The sequence below is a fragment of the Hippopotamus amphibius genome, chromosome 1 (assembly GCF_030028045.1).
Source record: "Hippopotamus amphibius kiboko isolate mHipAmp2 chromosome 1, mHipAmp2.hap2, whole genome shotgun sequence".
In the NCBI taxonomy this organism is placed as follows: Eukaryota; Metazoa; Chordata; class Mammalia; order Artiodactyla; family Hippopotamidae; genus Hippopotamus; species Hippopotamus amphibius.
The window spans coordinates 18,226,872-18,248,998 of NC_080186.1; the positions used below are offsets into that span (position 1 = coordinate 18,226,872).

Genomic DNA, 22,127 nt, shown 5'->3' on the forward strand with positions numbered 1-22,127 from the left:
ATTTATGGGACACTTTTATATGAGGTTAAGTTGATCATTAGCCCCATGTTATAGATAAGGAAACTGAAGATTGCTATGATGGTTATTCAGTTGGATTGGCCAAACAATGTGTAAGACCCAAGAATAAAAATAATTTGAAGAATGGAAGACAGAACTTGCTCAAGGGAAATGTAAAACAATCCCTTCGCCTTTAAATAATCAGCAGAGGGAGTCAAAAGCTTTTAAATTTCTATCACTCATCCTTCCATTAAGATGCCCTTAGCCCAGAATCTTGCACACAGTAAGTGTTCAGGAAATGAAAGTTCTTATCACCATTACTGTTATTATTAAATTTATTGCTACACATTCAATGCAGGGGATACAAAGGTAAATAAAACTCCCTCCTGTGTTTGAGGAATTCAGCCTAGTGAGGGGGGAGGGGGCGCTGGTGCAAAAAGTAACCTCTTACCCTTGTTGGACTTTACAATGTACAAAGCACTTTTACATACACTGTCTCACTGAATTCTCCAAACAACCTTGTGATGGAGATGAGGAACCTGAGGCTCAGTGGGCTCCACTGACTTGCCCAGGCATCGTACAATATGAATAGAATAGGAAAGAAAATAATTTTTGGAGGATAAAATCCTTTATTGGATTAACAGATGTGTTTAAAAAGCAATAAAGTATATTAATGATGTAAGGCACAAAGACCATAACCCTGTTCTATTAAAGAATATAAAAAAGATAGCTCTTACCAACTTAAAGAACCAGCCAGGCTTTGAAGAACTGCCATTTACAAAGAACTCTACATGCCAGGCACTTTTTGTGCATTTCTCTAATCCTCACAACAACCCTGAAAGGTAGAAACAGTCAGCCCCCTTTCACACATGAGAAGCCAAAGCTCAGAAAGGTGAAGCTACATGCCCAGGGTTGCACAGCAAGGAGGGGAGAGAACCAGGACTGAGACCTCGGCTCTGATAGTTGGGTTAAGAGCTGGAGCCAGGGCTTCCTCCCAAGTCAGTTTTGCCAAGGAATTCTCTTGCTGCGAGGGGAGCACAGCTTCTTGTCTCCCTCTGCAGAGCATGGTGAGTGGGAGGCAGCGAGCAGCAGCTCTCCAAGGTAAGAAGGCTTGTTTCCGCCCATTTGAGAAGCAGCACAGCGTAGCATGGCCTTCTTCAAAGTGTGTGTGCGTCTGTCTGCATGCACATGTGTGTGTGTGGTGCACACACACATGTGTGGCTGTGTGTGAAGCTGGCTGGGCTCTGAGTCTCACAAAACCATATGATAAAAATCTGTACATCTTCCTGAAGTGTCAGTTTTATTTTTTTTTAAAAAATGGAGACATTATGATTAAAAAGCACAGATGGCTATAGAATGTATGAGAACATTCTAAAGAACGTATGTGTTAATTTAACCCTCACAACTGTCTGTAGTAGAAACTTTTATTATCCCCATTTTATAGGTACAGACACTGAGGAGGAAGGAAGTTGAGGAATTTGTCCAAGTTCACACTGCTAGCAAGTGGGGAACTGTGGACACTCAAAGGCATTTCAGTGGCCAAATAGTGTTTGTTCAGCTGGAAGTCTACAAAAAGATTCACAGGGGACTTCTCTGGTGGTCCAATGGTTGAGACTCCGAGCTTCCAAGGCAGGGATCGCTGGTTCCATCCCTGGTCAGAGAACTACGATTCCACGTGCTGTGTGGTGCGGCCAAAAAATAAAATTAAAAAAGAAAAAAAATTCAGGGACTTCCCTGGTGGCAATGTGGTTAAAAATCCATCTGCCAATGCAGGGAACACGGGTTCGATCCCTGGTCCAAGAAGATCCCACATATTGTGGAGCAACGAAGCCCGTGCACCACAGCTACTGCGCCTGTGCACCCAGAACCCGTGCTCCGCAACAAGGAAGCCGCTGCAATGAGAAGCCCATGCACCACAACAAAGAGTAGCCCCCGTCTCCACAGCTAGAGAAAGCCTGTGAGCAGCAACGAAGACCCAATGCAGCTGAAATTAATTAATTAACTAATCAATTATTTTTAAAAAATCCATTAAAAAAATCCAAAAAGATTCACAGATGAGGATGAAGGCAAAGAAGCAGGTGGCTCCTATTCCCCTTCATCTGATAAAATTATAAGGGCTACCCATTTCAAGCAGCTCATCTGTACCAGGTAGTCCACCTCTGCTGTCTTGTTTAATTCCTATAACAACCCTATGAAAGAGGTACTATTGAGAGTTTCAGATGAAAAACTGAGGCTCAGAGAGGTGGTGTCATTTAGCAGGTCACAAAGCTAAAAAGTGGCAGAGGGACTTCCTAGGTGGCGCAGTGGTTAAGAATCTGCCTGCCAATGCAGGGGACACAGGTTCGATCCCTGCTCCAGGAAGATCCCACATGCCTCGGAGCAACTAAGCCCGTGGGCCACAACTCTAAAGCCCACGAGCCACAACTACTGAGCCTGTGTGCCACAACTACTGAAGCCATGCACCTATAGCCTGTGTTCCACAGCAAGAGAAGTCACCAAAATGAGGAGCCAGCGCACTACAATGAAGAGTAGCCCCCTGCTCACCGCAACTAGAGAAAGCCCGTGTGCAGCATCAAAGACCCAACGCAGCCAATAAATAAATTAATTAATTAAAAAAAAAAAGAAGTGGCAGAGACAGGTCTGTCTGATCACAGAGCTCCTGCTCGTACCTGTGATTACACCACATTTGGCCTCCAGGTCCTCTGGCCTCTGGGTCATGTCCTTCCTACCCCAACCGCCAACCCCCAACTCCCATTTTCTTCTAGAGAGGGGTGCTTTCATGAGTGAGCTGGTTCTGGGTCAGGCTGCGCCTGGGTCTGAAGCTCTGTCCTTCCACCAGCTGAAAACATGAAATAATTACATGAAATAATTACAAATCCCAATAATAAGAAAGTAGTAGCCGGGCACAGACTGGGAGCATGAAGATCTGGTTTTTAATCCCTAGGTCTGTGTAGGGGTCTTTACCCATGACACTGGATGAGTCACTTATCCCCTCTGGGACTCAGTTTCTCCGTCTGTGAAACAGGACTATTCCTAACTCCAACTGTGACTTCCCGAGTGCCTCCATGTGCTGGCAGGCTTCTCAGTGCTTTACCTTTAGTTCCTCATTAAATGTTCAGTAGGACTCTGTGGGGGCGCCGTGCTGGCTCTCTGAGGCTCAGAGAGGTAAAGGAGCTTGTCCAAGGTGGCAGAGCCTGGGAGTGAAGACGCTGGACGGTAGCCCTGCTTTTTAAGTCCTTGCACTATTCCTCAAGGCACTGAGCTGTCCTGCTGATCAGATACTCCTGTGTGTACGCGAAAGCCTCGGAAGAGCACACATGTTGCACAGGCCGTGCTGAGACGCTGTGACTGGATTATGCCAACGACACTGCCACCCAGAAAGACGAGGGAGGAATGGTGTGAGGGATCTGACAACCATGCCCAGCAAGCTCTGTGGCTGGGGTCACCCAGGGCCTACCAAGTGCCAGGCGCTTTACATACGTGGTCCACTTTAATCAGCACAGCAACCATGTAAGGCTCTGAGAGGGTAAATACCTTACCTGTGATGGCACAACTGATACATGACAAAGCTGGGATTCCAACCAGCGTCTGCCTGATTCCCAAACTCACAGAAAGTACGGGAGGGTGGGCTGTGGGAGCTGGGTGAGGCCAATTCTGTATGACCACTGGTTTGTACAAAGTTTTAAAAGGACTGCAGGGAATTCCTTGGTGGTCCAGTGGTTAGGACTCGGCGCTTTCACTGCTGTGGCCCGGGTTCAGTCCCTGGTCGGGGAACTAAGATCCCGCAAGCCGTGCAGCATGACCCAAAAATATTAAATTAAATTAAATTTTAAAACTGCAGACATTAACAGGACTGGATGTGAGAGCTATGCTGGAGACCTGGGCTCTGACACTTACTCCAGGGTGACCTTTGGCAGGTCCCTTAATATCTGTGAGCCTTGTAAGGGTGAAACGGAATCAGCCCCCCAGTCTCATAGTATCACATAGACTAAAATGCTGTGTACTAGTGAATGGCCTCATTTGAACACTTTCTTGCTGCTGTCCTTGAATATGGAGTCAAACTTGCCTAGGGAAATGTGACTGACAGGATGCAGGACCAACATTTAGGGCCCTCAGGGCCCACCTGGATGAATCCTGGATGGAAGCTGGGATCAACCCTTCATGCATCTGGACCCACTGCAAGACCTACAGTGGGGGGGGGGCCCCGGTGGGAAAAAGACATGTGTGAGTCAGGGTCGGGGGGAGGGGGGAGGGGGGGGAGATGCTGTTTGTCTTTATGGTCTCTAAGTCCTTTGTCTCCTTCCCCAAAAACCTATAGTGGCCCAGTACCTGGGTGTCTTGAAACCATTTGTTTGTTGGTTGGTTTTTTAATGCTAAAAATGGCATTAACAAAATGGCAGGAAACAAAACCAGGTTCAGGAAGAACTGGATCAGTGAGTGGTTCTTCTGGGGAGTCTGCCTTGGGTACCCTCATTGCCACACAACACATACTTTTCACCCCAAACCAACCAACTGCCAGCTGGCCAGCGACCACCTCGACTTAGGGTAATGAGTTCCATATGTTTCCATAAGAACCCAGCTAAGCTTTTCCCCAGCAGTTCTTAAAAAGTGTTCTCTCCCCTCCCGGCTTTGTTTGGCCACCCTTGTTTCATGTGCTCCTAAGGAGGGCACGGGGGAGCGGGCTGCGTGGCAATGACAAGGAGACAATCACCATTCCCTGACTTCACATTTCCAGATCCTCAGGTGGGGGGCTGTGCCCCTGGCAGTCCCTCTGTGAGAGTTGTATGAGTCCTGAAGACCCTCAGGGCCTCAGCTGCCCCATCTCTGAAGTGGGAATAACAGTCCTTGCTCAGGGGAGGCAGAGTATTACAAAAAGTGCCCTAGATAGAAAGGTAGGAGGCATGGGTTTGAGTCCTGTTTTTGTTTTGCTTTGTTTTGTTTTTTTGGCTGCACTTGTGGGATCTTAGTTCCCCAACCAGGGACTGAACCCAGGCCATGGCAGTGAAAGTGCTGAGTCCTAACCACTGGACCGCCAGGGAATTCCCTGGAGTCCTGTCTTAACCACTAACTTGCTGTGTGTCCCTGAGCAGGCTTGGCCCGCATATATGACCTCTAAGGGCCCTTCCATCCCTGACAGCCTTTAGGTTTATGAACAAATGACAGAAGGTATAGGGAAGAGCATCAACTTACCTGTTAAACATGGGTGGCTCCAAGGCTGGGTCCCTGGGAAGCCTAAGGCCGCCCTGCCATGGCCAGTGTTACTGCCAGTCTGACCACAGCCTGGCCCAATGAGGGTTTTGCCTCCAGCATCTGGCACAAGGTAGGAGCAGGGTGGTGTTGATGACACGGAGCGTCCCAGATGGAAGGCCAGCTCCACAGCCTCGGTGATGCAGGAGGAGGCTATGGTCAGCCCCCAGCCATGGGAGGATATGAATCTGAGTTCAGGGAGCTCCAGCGCCCCCTTCCCCTTATCTAGCTTGTCAAAGGCAACCCCCAAATCCTGGTCTCTGGGAGACCTACTAGCCTGATCCAGATTGTCCACTGACCCTACCCAAAGACTGACTCACTAACCTTGGCCGCTGATGTTATTCAGATTAACCCTCACACCCTGTCTATTAAGCCCAGCCACAGACTGACCACTGCCAACTTCTACCCACACTATCTTCAAACTTTGCCGCAGTCTGGCTGAACCCCAATTCTGGCCGCACTCTGACCCCTCACTCTACTTTCAGACTGACCCCTGATTTCGGTCACAAAGTGATCCCTTGACCATGCCACTGACTGACCCTTAACAGGAGAAATAATCAGAGAACAATTAAATGCTACACTCTAAGTGAAAGAGGACATCAGAGAGGAGAGTCGGGCGGGGTGGGGAGGGAGAACTGGGGCGAAGGGCAGAGGCTTCCCAGAGGACCCCGGTGGGCCTGGGGCCACACTCGGAAGGTCGGCGAGGCCTTGTGCGGGGCACGTCGCAGGCGCTCGAGGAATGCGAGCTGCCTGAAAGAATGAAGGAAGGAAGGAACGGGGGTGCGATCCAGGGCGGCCGCCCGGCCCGGGCAAATCTGCCGAGCCAGGAAGCGGGGTGGGGGCGCGCCGAGGCTGCAGCGGCCCGAGCGCAGCTGGGGGCAGCGGGAGAGCACTCGGGTCAGCAACTCCGCTGGATGGGGGGGCCCCCCAGGCCGGGAAGCTGGGAACCGGGAGGCCGCGCTGCTGGCAGAGCGGCGGGGCCGCCGCGAGGCTCCGGATGGGCTGGGAGCCCCGCCCGCAGGCTGCGGAGGGAGCCGGAGCCAGAGCGGAGCCAGAGCTCAGACATCCGGGCGCCAGCGAACACCTGCGAGCGGGCCCCAGGGCCCGCGGGGGGAGCGCGGGTCACAGGGCCGGGGGCGGGACGAGGGCGGGGCCATCCCGGCTCCGCCCAGCCAGGCTCAGGGCCACGTGGGCCGAGGCTCCGCCCCTGCCCCGGCCGGGAGACTCTGCTGCCGGGAGCGGCTCTCTCAGGAGCCTGGGGAGGGTGCAGAGCGGCCCTGGATAAGCAGTTCTGCGAGAAGGAGAAAGACAGGAGGATTTAGGAGGTAGCCTGGGGAATGGAGAAGAGTGGTAGCCGTGAGGGGTGATGAGGCCGGCGAGACAGATATTTGACGGTTGTCCCACACATCCACAGCTAAGGAGAGCTATAACTGGCCTCGGAAAGGGCACCATCTCCGGTGTCAGAGGCATGAATTTGAATCCCTGCTTTGTTACTTAGGAGCTGTGGGGCCACGGGCAAGTTGCTTCGCCTGTTCTGAACCTGGTTTTTGGTTTTTTGTTTTTTTTATAAAGTAACAATCCCTTCCAAAAGTCCGTTTTTCAGAGCCGATGCAATAGTGAACTGTAAGACTCAGTTAACAGTGCATCTTGTATTTTCAGAGAGCCTGGTAGAACCTTTATGCGTGTTATCTTTAATCCGAACCACAGACCTGCAAAGGGAGTACCATCATCCCCTTTTCACAAATGAAAGGGAGCCCTGGGTTGGGCTTAGGTCTTTCATTCAGCAAGCACCTACTGGGGACCAAATATGTGTCAGGTAAAGGGAATGGTGAGGGGAAAAAATTGGCCTGGAGTAGAGCTGAGAACATGGACTTTGAAGCTAGATGGTGCTGGATGGTGCCTTGCTGTGGCACTTCCTTGCTGTGTGACCTGGATCAAGTTATTCAGCCACTCTGAATCTCTATTTCCTCTGTAAAGTGGGAATAATTAACCCACTCTGAATCTATTTCCTCTGTAAAATGGGAATAATAAACCCACTTTTCTGGGTTGTGGTGAGGATTAGAAAAAATTAAGATAAAATAGAGCCTGGCACCTGGTAGGCATTTGATAGGTGTTTATGACAAGAAGACAACTATCCTCTCAGAGTTTTCTGACCTAGGGCCAAATTGCTTTCACTCTCTAATGACTAATGAATTGGTGTGCTGGTTTCAGCTTTTGTCCCAGCCACCTGACCAGCTCAGTCTCAGAGGACCTTACAGGCAATTTCCTTGGAATTACCTTAATAATACCTTGTAGGTGTGTGATGCATTTCAAAGAACTTTCCCACCATTATCTTCTGTCCAGGGAGGCAGCAGTACAAGAACCACCAACTGTTGAGCAAGGGAGGAGGGAGGCTTGGAGAGGTGAGGTGGCTTGCTCAAGGTCACATGGCAGATGAGCAATTCAGCTCTTCCTAGCATTCCACAGTCCCGCAACTTCTGAGCAGGAAGCAGCATGCTGTGGCAGAAAAGGCACAGGACGTTGAGTTCAGCATCTGGCTTTACTGCAATTAATGGTGTAATGTGGGGCCAGATGCCTCAGAACTGTTTCCTCAAGATCAGTAATCTCATACAGATGTGGAAACTGAGGCTCAATAGAGGCAGTGGCTAGCTTGCAGTCAAACAGCTAGTATGTGGAAGACAAGGATTTGCACCCTTGTGTGGCTGACTCCAGTGCCAGCAGAGAACACCTAACAGATGATCCAAGGTAGACCCAGGCTGGAATTTTTTTTTTTAAGAACTTTTATTGAGATACAGGTAACATACAACAAACAATAATAAATGTATTTAGAGTGTACAATTTGGTATCCCAATCTCCCAATTCATTCCCCCCAACCCTCCCCGCTTTCCCCACTTGGTGTCCATATGTTTGTTCTCTACATCTGGGTCTCTATTTCTGCCTTGCAAACCCGTTGATTTGTACCATTTTTCTATATTCCGCATGTGTGTTAATATACCATATTTGTTTTTCTCTTTCTGACTCACTTCACTCTGTATGAGAGTCTCTAGGTCCACCCATCTCTCTACAAATGTCCCAGTTTCATTGCTTTTTACAGCTGACTAATATTCCATCGTATTATGTACCACATCTTTTTTATCCATTCATCTGTTGATGGACATTAAGGTTGCTTCCATGTCCTGGCTACTAATAGTGCTGCAATGAACATTGCAGTGCATGTGTCTTTTTGAATTATTATGGTGTGGTATATGGCCAGCAGTGCGATTGCTGGGTCATATGGTAGTTCTATTTTTAGTTTTGCAAGGACCCTCCATACTGTTCTCCATAGTGGCTGTCAATTTACATTCCCACCAACAGTGCAAGAGCGTTCCCTTTTCTCCACACCCTCTCCAGCATTTACTGTTTGTAGATTTTCTGATGATGCCCATTCTAACCGGTGTGAGGTGATACCTCATTGTCGTTTTGATTTGCATTTCTCTAATAATTAGTGATGTTGAGCAGCTTTTCATGTGGCTGTTGGCCATCCGTATGCCCAGACTGGATCTTGTACTTACTTGGTTTGAAGCAAGAGTTCCTCACGTGGGGACTGAGGGCTTCCCAGGGCATTGGAAGTATGCTATTGCTCTGCAAAGTTGTGTGTGTGTGTGTACTTACTGCAGAGAGCGTACATACCTTCCACCAGATCATCAGAGACCAGAAAATAGGTTAAGAACACTGGTCAGCTAGGAGGGTGGTTGGCAAAGACAAAGCTTGCCTTCCCACCACATGCCCCTGTTTACCCCTGAAAGCTCACCAGGGTTAAGGCATGAAGGTGGGTGATGACGTGACCTGTTTGTTATGAAATACTGAAGTAACATGCCAGGAGCCAACATACAGATGAGATCATATCATAAACAGGAATCTAGTGAGACCAGGTGCCTGGTGGAACCCACCTGGAGAAGTGCCAGGTGGGGGCAAAGGAGGATAGCATGGTTTGGGGGTCTTGCCCTCTGCCAGACTCTCAGGCCTGGCCCCACGGAATACCCAGTCTTGGACCCTGCTCCTGTACACTACAATCAGAGTCACTGTTCTTAAGGTTAGAATCCCATCTCTGCCTCTCAAAGGACTGTGTGAACCTGGCTCCAACCCATTATCTGCTGGGCCTCAATTTCTCCATTTCTGAAATAGAGCTAAAGATGCTTACTGAGTAGGCTCCCACTGGAGATGTTATGGGAAGGATATACCAGAAATGAAGGCTGTAGGGCCTCTTCCTCAAATTTCCAGTCTAGGCTCAGAGTCTTCAACTACCTGGGAGTAGAGGAATTTATTCCCATATTTCCCAACCAGCACCAAAATCCTTCTGATCAGAGTGGCTGAGGATTTGAGGGAAGAGACCCCTCTCCTATTTTCTCAAACTTTGGAAGCCCAAGAGAAAACTAAACCAAAGAACGTAAGGAAATGAAACCAGGCCCAATGACCCGTTTGTTCACCTCTGAAATGGGTCTATCAACCACCACCCCTGCCTGGGCACCAGGTGAGTCTTCTCTTCCACATCCCCTGCTAGAAAGACATCATGAATAATTAATGGCATTGAAGAGGACAGCCACCTGCTAGTTAGCAAAACAGCTCTCAGACTACCTAAGAACTGAGTCTGGAGACACAGTTTCTATCCTGAGCCCCCAACTTGTTGGGTGAGCTTGTGCCAGTCACTTCCCCTCTTCAGTCTCCCCCTCACTTGTAAAATGAGACAGGACAAGGCTCTTCTCAGTACCCAATGGATGTGGGGCTGCATTATGAGCCCCTTCTACTCCTCCCTCTTCCCCCGTCTTAGCCGGGTATTCTCCCATCTCCCTTTTAAGGGAATAAGCAAGTTTGCTTTTCCCAAGCTCCAAGAAAGACATTCAGCCTTGTGCGAGTGTTAGCACTTAAGGAATCAAATTACACACACAAGTGTTTAAAAATCGTTTATTATGCAAAATGTTAACTTTTATAAAAAGTTTAATATACATCGCATGGTTACAGAAAGTCACCTTCCTGCAAAAAAGGTACAAAAGCTAAATACTCTATTATAGAGTTCATAATCAGGGCAACAGAGCCTTTCTCCAAGGAGACCAGAAGACCAGCTCTACCGCTGCCTTGGCAGAGTCTGGAAAGCAGCCAGCCCCGCTTACCCCCATACACCTCCACACACTGAAAGACCGTCTTTAAACTTGGGGGTGGGGTGGAGGCTGGGGGAGGTTGCCCAGCTGTTGTCCAGAGTTAGCTCTGGCTCTTTAGGCCACCCAAGTTCACAGTCCTTTGCTCCCGGGCACAAGTCCAGCCTCGAGGCAGGGGTTTGGGGAAGTCAAGTGGGCAGGGCGAGGTTGGGGCCCATCCATGCCCTCGGGCTTCCGGCCGTAGAGAGTCCCGGGTCCCAGGCGGAACGGGCGCCAGCACCTGCGTTCTGGGCGGGGGAGGAAAGAAGACCAGGGAGCCGTCAGTTTCCGCCCAGCGCGCCGAGGCGGGGGCCGTCCGTAGACTGGCCGGCGCCAGGGAGGAAACTTGGTCTCTACCTCCAGCTGATAACTCCGCGCCCCACGCTGCCCCCACCCAGATGGCGCCAAAGGACCACAGGCGGAGCTTGCACCACCCCTCCCTCTTGGAATTGACACCAGTTGGGAGGGGGCTGAGGAAAACACGGCTCCTTTTACGACTCCAAGCTACAGACTGGCTATTTAGTCGGACCTACGCCTACTTTCTCGCGTCTTTGGCCATTGGGAAAAGGCAGGGACAACGTACGTTTAAGGTTGAAACGAATATCGGATGGGAATTGGTTCGGTCATTCATTTGATGTGACCACAGGCAAGTCACTTGCACCTTTCTGGCCTCGGTTTCCCTAAACCGAGGGGGCGTGGTAACCCCTTAAAAGTCCTTCCAACTCCAGGATTTTCTGATTAAGCACCAGACATCCCTCTTCCCCGCCTCCGGGAGACGGCGTGGATACTCACCTGGAGGCGCCGGGACGGCCAGGTCAGTGGCAGAATCTTCTTTGGTCGTTGGAGATCACAAGTTCCGGAGCGAGCTCTGCTGTCTGAGAGAAGGAAAAGAGGAGAGAGTTACGCATGGCGCTTGGAAGTTCTAGGGGTCCCGCAGCATCCCAGCCCTGGAGCTCAGCCCCGCCCCGGTTCCCGAACACGCCCACGCGCACCTGGATGGGAAGATGCGGGCCGTCTGGGGGTCCAGGAGCGGGCTCGGCCAGGACCACCTGCAGGTCGAGGATGTAGTCGATGACGCGCTGCAGGATTTCCACCTGGCTAAGCTGAGTGCCTCGCGGGACTCCGGGTACCAGTTCCCGCAGACGCGAGTAGCAGTGGTTCATGTCGTCAAGCAGGGTCAGCGGCTCCTCCGCTGCCGGGCTCTTGCCGCGGCCCCGCGCGATGGCCAGGCTGCGTTCCGACAGGCAGCACACCGCCTCGTAGCAGCCGCGCACCGGGCTCAGCGCCTTCATATTGAGGAATGAGGTTGGAAGAACCAAAAGAAGCAGAAAGCCAAAAAACCCCTTGAGCAGCTAGCAACGCGCGCACGCTCGCAGAGGTCCGTATTTATAGAGCCCGCCTGGAAGGCACACCCCTTTATGCAAAACAGCCCGCCTTGGCCCCGCCTCCGTCGACCCTGGGCGTTCACAACCCGGGTAAATTGCAAACAGGCTTCCTCTGGCCGGTCTGACGCCGAATACCGCGGAGCCGCGGATTTAAAGAATGAGGAAGCGCTGATACTGGGGAGAGGCGGGCCTCTTTGCCAGAAAGGATTAAAAAAATCACTTAAAACCATTAACTTTAAGAATTTGCCTTTTCCTGGCAGCGCCCCAGATCTTAGAGCGCCGCTGCCAGTCCACCCACAGCCCAACACTGGTTCGAGCCCACCGTCCTCCGAGGTCATAAATCCCTGAACAGCAAAGAAGCTTTTCTTTTTTTTTTTTGTAAGCAAAAGATTTTTCAAGGGAAACTTGTAAGGAATTAGTGCCGCCTTGTTCCCCAATTTGCTGTTCGTCTGACCTCCAGACTCACTGGCGTCAGGAATTATCTTGTGACCAGAGGGGAAAAAAATTAATTGCGGTGAAGCTGAGGTTACAATGAAGAAAACAGATTTGGGCTAGGCGCTGAGATTGCAGAAGGAGGAGGGGAAGGGGGTTTGTGCAAAGAACACTATTTATTTGAGCAACGGGGGAAAGGAAAAAAAGAAAGAAAAGAAAAAGAAATCAGCCTGAAACGTGCTTTTTGCATGGGGAAGGAAAAGAGCTCCCATCTTCTGGCCCCTTGCACTTCATAAGGAGCCAAATATATGCCCAGTTATGATTTGGAAGTGACTCTGATTAGAATTTTGGACAGGGTTTTGAATTTGGGGTGCAGAAGGGATGATTTCTAGATAACTTTTTAGGAGCCCCCAATGGGTCAGCAAATCTTTTAACTCTCACTTCTCCCTTTCCCCCCATTCTCCGCACACCTCTATGCAGAAAACAATAGTTGGTAATTTCATCACTCTGTTGTGAGTCCCTTTCTGCTATGGAAGGGCAAGTCACCTGGACTCGATTATTCTTAGCCTTGCTGAAATGGCTCCAGCTCTATCTGAGAGCCCAGGAAAGGGACCAGGGGACAGGCAAGTAAGCCCCATATTGCAATGGGACACTGCCTTCAGTGTTCTTTGCTTGTCATCTTGTCATTTCCAAGGACTTTTGGGAATCTGCAGCTTCAAAATGCTGGTTTCCATCTTGAAACTGACCAGGTGGGATCCCCCAGTGGTTGCTTCCTTAATCATCAGTTGGTAAATATTTATGGAGTTATTTCACATAAAACTGTGGCTCCTGCTCTCAAGAATCTCACAATCTGGGGAGACAAGATTAACACAGGAAACAATTAAGAGTTCTATGGTATGTGGCACTGATTAACAGGACAATGGGAGCTTAGAGCTAGGAGAGTCTCAAAATTGTCATAGTAAAAAGGACACTGGACTGGGAGTTAGGAGTCCTAGATTCAACACCCCAGCCTTGCCAATAATTTGCCATGTGATCTTGAGCAAGCCCAGGTATGCTGGCCTTAGTTGCCTTGTGAATAAAATGGGGAAATAGTGCTAGTGATTATTTAAAAGCCTTTCCAACTCTAGAAGTCTAATGCTTTATAAAATGTGGACAGGCAGGTGTGGGATGGTAAAGGGTCCAGAAAGGAGTTATAAAATATTTCCAAGGTCACATCACAGATAATGGCAGAGCCAGCCCCAAAGCCTTGTTGTTTGCTGTCATACCACAGGACTCTGTGTCCCAAGAAAGAGTCGAAAGATTTCTTCCTGAATTATAAATCTTTTCAAGGACAGCCTCTTTAGTATAAGAAAATATCCTGTGAATGGGCAAATAAATCTATACATGCTACAGATGTCAAGTGAAGAGCATGTCAGGTATTTGGTCTTGGGAAGGGAATATGGTGGTTATGCAGACTCCTGAATGACCAAATAGAAAAAACTTTCCTTTTCTATCATGCAGACTTCCGTGGTTTGTGCAAAATAGTCAAGCTCAGGTTCTGGAAAGAATCATGGCCTTCGGGGCTGGGCAGATTTATGTTCAAATTCCTTCTCTTTTACTAATAATGTGAATTTGGGGTAAGTCACCTCTCTGTGCCTCAATTTTCCAGTTTATAAAATGGAGCTAACTAGACCTACCTCATTCCTTCAACAAAAATTACTAAATGCCTCTTCTCTGCAAGGCACTTGACCTACTCTCTCCATCACATCCATTAGTCTCCTTGGTGCCTGAGGACCCAACATGTGGCTGGCTGAGTGGTCCCTGCTCAGTCCACAGGTCCACACAGATTCCCTTCTCTCCTTTTCCCTCCCCCATTACTACCCACTGATGCCTCAGCCTTGTGCAGCCATTCGCAAAGCACCTTCACATTATCTCCCAAGATGCTTTCAGGCTGAAATGCCCATGAGCTGGGTGACACAGGCAGAAGAGAGATGCAAGCTGAATTCTGTCCTGGTCATGTCAGCAACTTGCAATGTGGCCTTGGAAGAATTTCCTTCCTTCCTGGACTTCGTTTTCTGTAAAATTAAGGGAGGGGGGAGCAAATGACCTTTAAGGGTACTCTTCAATGTAAGATTCTAATTCTGAAAGAAACGGGTTACGGTTGAGAACACTGAATAAAGTTTGAGCCCCAAAGACTTCTTTTTCCCAACAGCGGACTGGAGGGCTAGCTCAGGCCTTCTGCAACTTGTTTAGCGGTGGTGGGGCCTCAGTCTCTTATTCCAAATGCTTCTGAACTTTCTGTTCCCAGTTCTGCTCCTTTTACCAGCTTTTTCCCCCCTCTTGCATTTTTTATTTTTATGAAAGGATGTCATTAAGGCTTTTGTCTGCGCTGTTTTTGTTTCAGAACTTTTCTCACAATCCTATTTTTTGTTGAGGAATCCGCTCCTTTGCCCAGCTGTGGGTCCCGGTCCCACAGCTGTGTTGATCTAAGACTCAGCCCCAGACAGCCTGGCGCCAGGGTGGGACGTCATGCGTTCACACAGGGATGCGTGTCCCAGGCAACCTTTCCTCGGGCAGTCACCGGCCGGCGACTGCCGCCCCCACCAATGAGCGTCCGACACCCGAGAAAGGGGCGGGGTCTGCGCCGCCCCGACCCGCAAGCGGCTTGTGAATTGCAGATACTGAGAACTTGATAACGTTCCTTGAATTGGGGCCCTTTAAAGTCTTTTTTCTCCTATCTCTTTTAGTTCTTTTCTTTCTTTTGTTTATTCTCTTTCTTGCCACCTTCTTCCTTTATTGTTTATAACTTTTCATCTTCTTCCTTATTTAACTATCTCCTCCCAGTGTCAGGAATCATTTTGTAAGCATTTCCAGGAACTGAATCTTCCTTTGCCAAAATTAAAAAAAAAAAAAAAAGAAGGAAAAAAAAGTCAGTGTTGTGCTCTCTGATTTTTTAAAGAGTTGGTAGAACTATTAAGTTATACTGTTTTGTCTTTAAAATTTTAAAGTGATGGGGGGTGGGGGGTCTCTGAGCTGTCGATTTCAAAGCCAAAGTAATGATGATGAGAATTGCAGATGTCTTTTTGCCTAAACTGAGCTTCTATTTGTCTACTCTATTTTTTGCCATTAATGTTGAAAGTGGGGATCAAGGGAACTTCGGAATCTTGCCCAAGGTTACTCTGGATGTCAGTTGCTGACCTATAGCCAGGACCCAGACCCTCCCCTCATTTGGCTCCGTGTCCACTCTGCCCTCTAACTCTCATTAGCATTAGGGTGGTCTGCTGTACTCTCAGGATGCCCCCAGATGCTGCATTTCCTAATATGTGCCTGTTTGCTCACAAAGTATCTGTAAAGGTGTGTGGAGGACTTCCCAGGCATACACTTAGAACATACCCCTTTCTTCCACCCTAGCAAAGCTAGACCTCAAGCTACTGCTTGAGACTCATGCGACAGAAGAAGAGCACAGGGAACTCAGAATCAAGGCCAGGCTCAAACTCTCGGAGGGACTACCTATTCCTCCCTTTGCCTCAGTTGTCTCTTCTGTAAAATGGGGAGAAAAATAATATCCACCTACCTTACTGACAGCTGGAAGGATCAAGGGGGCAAGGGGTGGAAAGTGCCGTAGGAACCAATTAGTTATTTTTATGTGTTATGATGTGATGTAGCCCCTGGTGAGTGAGGTAGGTGGTGCCAAGCAAGCTTAATGGTTCCCGCTGAGACTGGTCTCAGGAACGTGGGCAGTACTGAGAAGGAGACTATGGGGAGCACCTGGATCTAAGGCATGACTCCTTGTAGGAATGGGGACTTCAGGGGCCTCCAAGAAGGGCTTCTCTACAGTTCAGAAGTACTTGGTGCCACCATCATCATCATCCTTCATTGACTATTAACTATTTGCTAAGTCCCACTTGCCTTCTCATACGTTACCTCATTGACCCATTTTACATACCAGGAGGCTGAGGCTCAGAGAGGTTAATGTGCTTGCCCACGGTCACAGGCTAACAAGTTGTAGATCCAAGATTTGCACCCCAGTCTGGTCTGCCTGTCTCAAAGCTTTTATCCTTCTGTGTTTATGCTTCTCCTTCTGCCTTTTCAAGGGACCTCCTAGGAAGGTAGTTTGGACCTGAGAGGGTTTTATTCTACCGGATAGAGAAAAGGGGGGGGGCATGCACTAGGTTGGAAGACAGACACTAAGGTATTAGGAAATGTTTTCTAAGCAGAAAGACTCACAGAGCATTGGAAATTTCTTGGAAATGTGAAGCTCCCCCCCCACCCCCCCAAAAACCCTTCCCATCCATGCTTTCAGGGATGTTTATTCTTAAACAAAATACAGGCTGACTACTCCTGTTTTTAGGAGTCAGCTTTGGAGTTGAATTTCCTCCCTGTCTCCTTCTTTGAACCCAAAGCTAGCCTAGCTTGATCCAGCCATACCACCCTGAAGTTAACTAACCACTTATGTCAGCAGGTAGGCAGTAACCATAGGATGTCCTGGGGCTGGCTTGGCATCTGGGGTGTGTGTGTGGGTGGACAACCACAGGGAAGTAGGAAGGGAGTTTATTTTCTGAGAATCTATCTTGTGCTGGTACCTTATAAATTCTGTCTTGTATAATCTTCTCTAAAGTCTTTTGTGGGTAGATATTATGACAAAGGTATTGAAGATCCAAGATATTTGTCCACAGAGCTAGCAGGAAAAACTCCAACAATCAAAATTTGAACTCAGGCCTGTGGCTCAAACATTGATGCATTCAAGGACAGAGATAGACATTCAAACTGCACAGAGCATCCAGACAGACAGACAGACACACACACACACACACACGCACACGCACACACTAGCTCCCTCACCCTAGCATTTCTAGACTAAAGAGGACAGACAGGGACAACCTCATTTCCCTGTTAGGAAAGTTTGGAACTTCTAGACTTTGGAGGACATCAGTAAGTTATGTGGGAATTTAACTCTGATTTAACAAATAGCAAAAGGAAAATAATATATTGCAGAGGTTTCGCTATTTCCAGAACACTTTCACTCATGGTTTCGCTGAACACTTCCAACCACCGTATGGGGCTTATAACTCACCTGTTTTGTAATCATGTCATATCTGTCTTCCTGGTCTCAGTATTTCTCACAGTGCCTGGCACTGGAGTGGGCCATTAGTGAAGGTGTACTGAATGAAGTTCCACCCCAGTAATCACTTTTGGGAGAGCACGTAGATGTTCTTTGCCACAGACAGATGCTGACAGTTGGATCTGGGCTCCCACTAATAGGGTTCAGGAAAGGCTTTAGAAAGATGATGGAATCCAAGGCAAGAGAAGATGAAGAAGAAAAGGCCTTGAAAAGCAATGTTCACCCTGCTCAGATACTGTCTTGTGTTGGCCTAGATCCCAGCAGCAGTTCAAAGGCTGTGAGGTAGGTACTGAGGTTGGGAGGGGAGGGATCCGGCCTGGGGACAGAGCTGACCCTGCTGGAGAGGAAAAATCTCCCCCACGCGCAGTGGGGCACTGAAGCGGAAATGCAGGGGTGACAGAAAGCAGAGCTAGAGGCTGCAGCTCAGAGAGAGCCTCCTGTTGGCCAGAGCTGCCCCTGAGTGTGTCATCATTACAGCGGCCCAGGCACCAGCAGCCTCATAAAGGGTAACATTTGCCAAGGGCTAACAATGAGTCAGGCATCTTACATATATTCTCTCTCTCAACCCTCATATGGGTTGAAGCTCAGAGAAGTGAGGTGACTTGCGCAAGGTCACACAGCTGTTGGGAGGCAGAGCAAGGCTGCCTGAGTCCAGAGCTTATGCTTTGAAGTATGAGCCAGGCTACCAACTGGAGGGAGAAAGGAAGCAAATGTTGGCGAATGGGGGCCTGTCTTAAGGAGAAACTGGGGATGGAAGAAGGAAATTCATATTGGAAATCCATTTTGTTCAACAGACCTTTATGGTGTTAGGCTGTGTGTGTGTGTGTCTCCCTGATTGCTGCTCACATGTGTGGTGTGTCTCCGAGTTCTCGGGGCCCCCTGCCTGTGTATACGACCTCCTCCGGGTGTGCAGCTTTCTCCACATGTGCCCTTTCAGCCTGTGTCCATCTTCCCCCAATCTCCGGACCAGGTGCAGAACAGGGCCAAGAGGACAATGGGCTTGCGCGCCCGGGTGGCCTTTTCCTCCACTCCCTCACCTCCTGCGACCCTCCCGCCCGCACCCCGCGCCCCGGCTGCCCCCACTCGGGCCCCGTCGACCTGCCCGAGCCGTCCGCGCCCGCGCCCCTGCGCCCCACCCCGACCCGGCGCGACCTCCGGGCCTCCCCGCCCGCGCCCCGGCCCCGCGCCCCGGCGGCCCCACCCCGGCGGCCCCAGGCGCGCAGCTGCGGGACACACAATCGCGCGCCCCCGCCCCGCCCTCCGCGCAGCCCCTCGCCCAACAAAAGCCGCTTTCTTTCCCCACAACAGATTAAAGACCAGGAGGGGGTGAAAAATAGCTTCTCCGGCCCTGGCGGGGGAGGGGCGCGGGAAAAGCCGGGGCTTTGGGGACTCTTTGATGGCGAGTGTGTGGGAAACCCGGAGGAATGTGGCTGCTCCGACCGCCGCGGCGGGGAGAGGCGCCGGGAGGAGGGTCCGCCCCCCGGGACCCCCGCGGCCCCGGCGCCCCCGATCGCTGCGCGTCTCGGTGTCGCGCTCTCGGTGTCCCCCCTCCTCCCCTCCCCCCCTCCCCCATCGCGCAAATTCTAATTTCTGTCTTCTTCGTACTTTCCCTTCTGATTTTCCTTCTCATGAATCCCCTTTCCATCTCCACCTCCTTCTCCACTTTTTCTTATTTCTCTACTTTTCGTCTCTTGCTGCGTGCCTTTTCTTGATCTAAACACCCATCCTTTTTCTTCTCTTTGTCTTGGACACACTCTGTGCCCCTTTGTGTCCGTGTCTCTCTCTATTTCTTGGGGGCTCCTTCTCTGTGCCTCCGGCTAGGGCCCTCCTGGGTTGGTTCATAGGGATGGTTCTGGGTTTAGCACGTCTTTGGTCTCCCTTTCTGCTGCCTGTTGGGAGAGGCCGAGAAGAGGGAGCAGGGATGTGGGCAGCGTGTTTAAACATCCCTCTCCCTACATACGTGGGAGTGGATATGAGAATTGGCAGGGGAAGCCTGGGGGAGCCCCGAAGATGGCAGAAAGGAGACTTGGGGAGGCCTGGCCTGCTAGACGCCGAGCGGAGTAGGAATAAGAGCTCTTGGAGGCTTCCAAGGGTTCAGAATTATTTTCGGCTCAGTTTAATTCAGTCTGTGAAAGGAATTCCTGGCCCAGGACCGGATGGTGGCCTTGGGACCCTGATGGGAAATGGGTTGGGTCTCCTGGCCCCCTCCTCTCTAGTCCTTGGGACAGGCTTGGGAGAGGAAAGGGGCTGGTTCAAGACAAAAGGCTTCCAGGTGGCTGGGGGGAGGGGCCTTCCATGTAAAGACAGTGAGGTACATGCAACGCACTCAGCCTGGGAGCCAAGAAACCCGGCTTTTCCTTTTGGCTCTGCCACTCGCTGACAACCCTGGACAGATCTTCTCCTTTTGGGGCATCAGTTTCCCCACCTGCCAAATGAGATATTTATTTAGATCAGTGGTCCTCCACCTTTTATTACACCCACAGATCCCAAGATCCGATTTATTCCAAGTGCATTGCTTGTGTTAATTAATCTGCTTTCTCATTTTGTATTTATGAGAGGCATTTAGTCAGAGTTTCTGATTAGCATGATTCATTACCATGCACAGCTGTTCTAATTCCAGCCAAAGACACCCCAGGAGATTCCCAAAGCCCTTGGTGCTTTAGTAGTCGGTGCAGCAAAATCCCATGGAAGACTATGGGCTTTGGAGGCAGACAACTTGAGTTTGAATCCTGAGTCTGCTAGTGTCCAGCTGTGTGACCTTGGGGAGGCCACACCCTCCCTCTGTTTCCTTATCTGTAAAAAGGAGATATTCATAATATCTACTCTACAGGACAGCACTGAGCATTACATCAGATAACAGATACAGCAATGTAAGAAATTAGGTGCTCAATAAATAGCAACTTTTAGAATGTTGGTGCTCTTTACCGACACTGTTTAGTAAAACTAGAATTCAGCCACAGACATAAGCCACGTATGTAACTTAAGGTTTTCTAGCAGCCACATTGTTAAAAAGTAAGAACAAGTGGAATTAATTTCAATAATATATCTTACCTAACCCAATATACCCCAAATACCATTTGAACATGTAATTAATAATTTCAAAAATAATTTTATATTATTTTTTCCTGCTAAGTCCTCAAAGTCTGGTATATATTTTATAATTCAGCACACCTCAGTTCAGACTAGCTACATTTCAGGTGCTCAACAGCCCATAGACGGCTCTGGTTTAGTTAGTTAGAAACTCAAGATAGACCTTGGAGAGGAAAGAACACCTGAGCTGAGTCTTGAAAGCCAAGTGAGATTTTAATACTCCAAGAGAAGGCAGGAGGAAGGCATGAGGGAGAGGGCAAAGAATGGTGTGAGCGGAGGTGCTGATCAGCTTGGCTGGGCAGAAGCTAGAGGGTAGGGTAAATGCTGGCCAAGATTGGATAGGTAAATGGAGGTGGGGGTGTGGAGAGCCTTGAATGCCAGGCTAAGAGCATATAGGATATGGGCATTAATACTGCAGAGTGAATGCCTCTTAGAGATCTACTTTCTTTTCAGGGAAGGAGGCAGCAGTACTGTGGGCTCTAGAACTACAGCTGATTCTATTCAGACCTCTATTAATACGAGCTACCATTTATTGACGATTCACTGTGATCAGGCACAATGCTAAGCATTTTATGTTAATTATCTCACTTAATTCTCTCAACAAATCCTCATACATTACTGATGGAGACATAAAACTTTGGAAAACAGTTTGGCAGTTTCTTAAAAACTTAAATATAAATTGACCATATGACTTAGCAATTCTTTTATGTATTTACCCGAGAGAAATGAGAACATGTCTACTCAAAACTTTGTAGGGGCATAGTCATAACAGCCTTGTCCGTTATAGCCCCAAACTGGAAACAACTCAAATGTCTATCAGCTGATGAATGCATAAATACAATGTAGTAGTCATGTGATGGAATACTATTCAGCAATAAAAAGAAACAAACTAGGGACTTCCCTGGCAGTTCAGTGGTTAGGACTTGGTGCTTTCACTGCCATGGGTCCAGGTTCTATTTCTGGACTGGGAACTAAGATCCCACAAGCCACGTGGCATGGCCAAAAAAAAAAAGGAACAAACTACTGATGTATACAATCCCTAGATGGACCTCAAAAATATTAGAATAAGTGGAAAGAGCAAGGCACAAAGGACCACATATTGCCTAATTCCATTTATGTGAAATTTCCAGAAAAGGTAAATTTAAAGAGATAGAATGTAGATTCGTGGTTGCTTGAGGCTGAAAAGAAAAAGGGGTGTGACTGCTAATGGGTACAGGGTTTTTTCTGGAGGGGTGAAGAAAATATTCTAAAACAAGTGATTGTTGCATAATTCTTTAAATATGCTAAAAACAACTTAGTTGTATACTTAAAGCAGGTGAATTTTTGGTATGTAAATTATACCTCAATAAAGCTCTTTTAAAAAAGAAAAGCATCCCAACAACATTTGTGATAGAGACTATGGCTATCCCATTTCACATCTGTGGAAATCTCAGGAAGGTGAAGCCCACAGCTACTCAGCTAGGAAGTGGAGGAGCCAGGTTTGAAACCAACAAGGCTGTGCTCTTGATCGCTGGGTGCTCCCATTTCCTGAAGTTTGCCTGGGCAGTGCCCTCCATCTTTCTGGGGCATTGAACTCCCAAGTTTGGTGCCAGACATATTTTCAAGCTGCAACAACTGCTCCTTAGATGATGAGGGTCGGGGGAGGTGGCAGAGGGCCTGGGGTGGATTTGGGACACCGGGAGAGGCTCTTTCGTGAGAAAGCTC

General features: G+C 49.0%; 1 protein-coding gene and 1 long non-coding RNA gene across 2 annotated transcripts; both read right to left on the minus strand.

Moving 5' to 3' along the window:
* Positions 1-350: 350 nt before the first annotated feature.
* LOC130837574 (uncharacterized) lies at positions 351-6,333 on the minus strand. The gene is made up of 3 exons (XR_009049354.1): positions 5,188-6,333; positions 2,667-2,836; positions 351-1,675 (listed from the first exon to the last, which is right to left on the minus strand). It is a non-coding gene; the product is annotated as an uncharacterized LOC130837574 (long non-coding RNA).
* Positions 6,334-10,171: 3,838 nt separating this feature from the next.
* Positions 10,172-11,911, minus strand: ID3 (inhibitor of DNA binding 3). The gene is made up of 3 exons (XM_057744842.1): positions 11,408-11,911; positions 11,208-11,290; positions 10,172-10,663 (listed from the first exon to the last, which is right to left on the minus strand). The coding sequence occupies exons 1-2, from the start codon at positions 11,705-11,707 to the stop codon at positions 11,231-11,233; spliced, it is 360 nt and encodes a 119-aa protein (XP_057600825.1). The 5' UTR covers positions 11,708-11,911; the 3' UTR covers positions 10,172-10,663; positions 11,208-11,230.
* Positions 11,912-22,127: the final 10,216 nt, after the last annotated feature.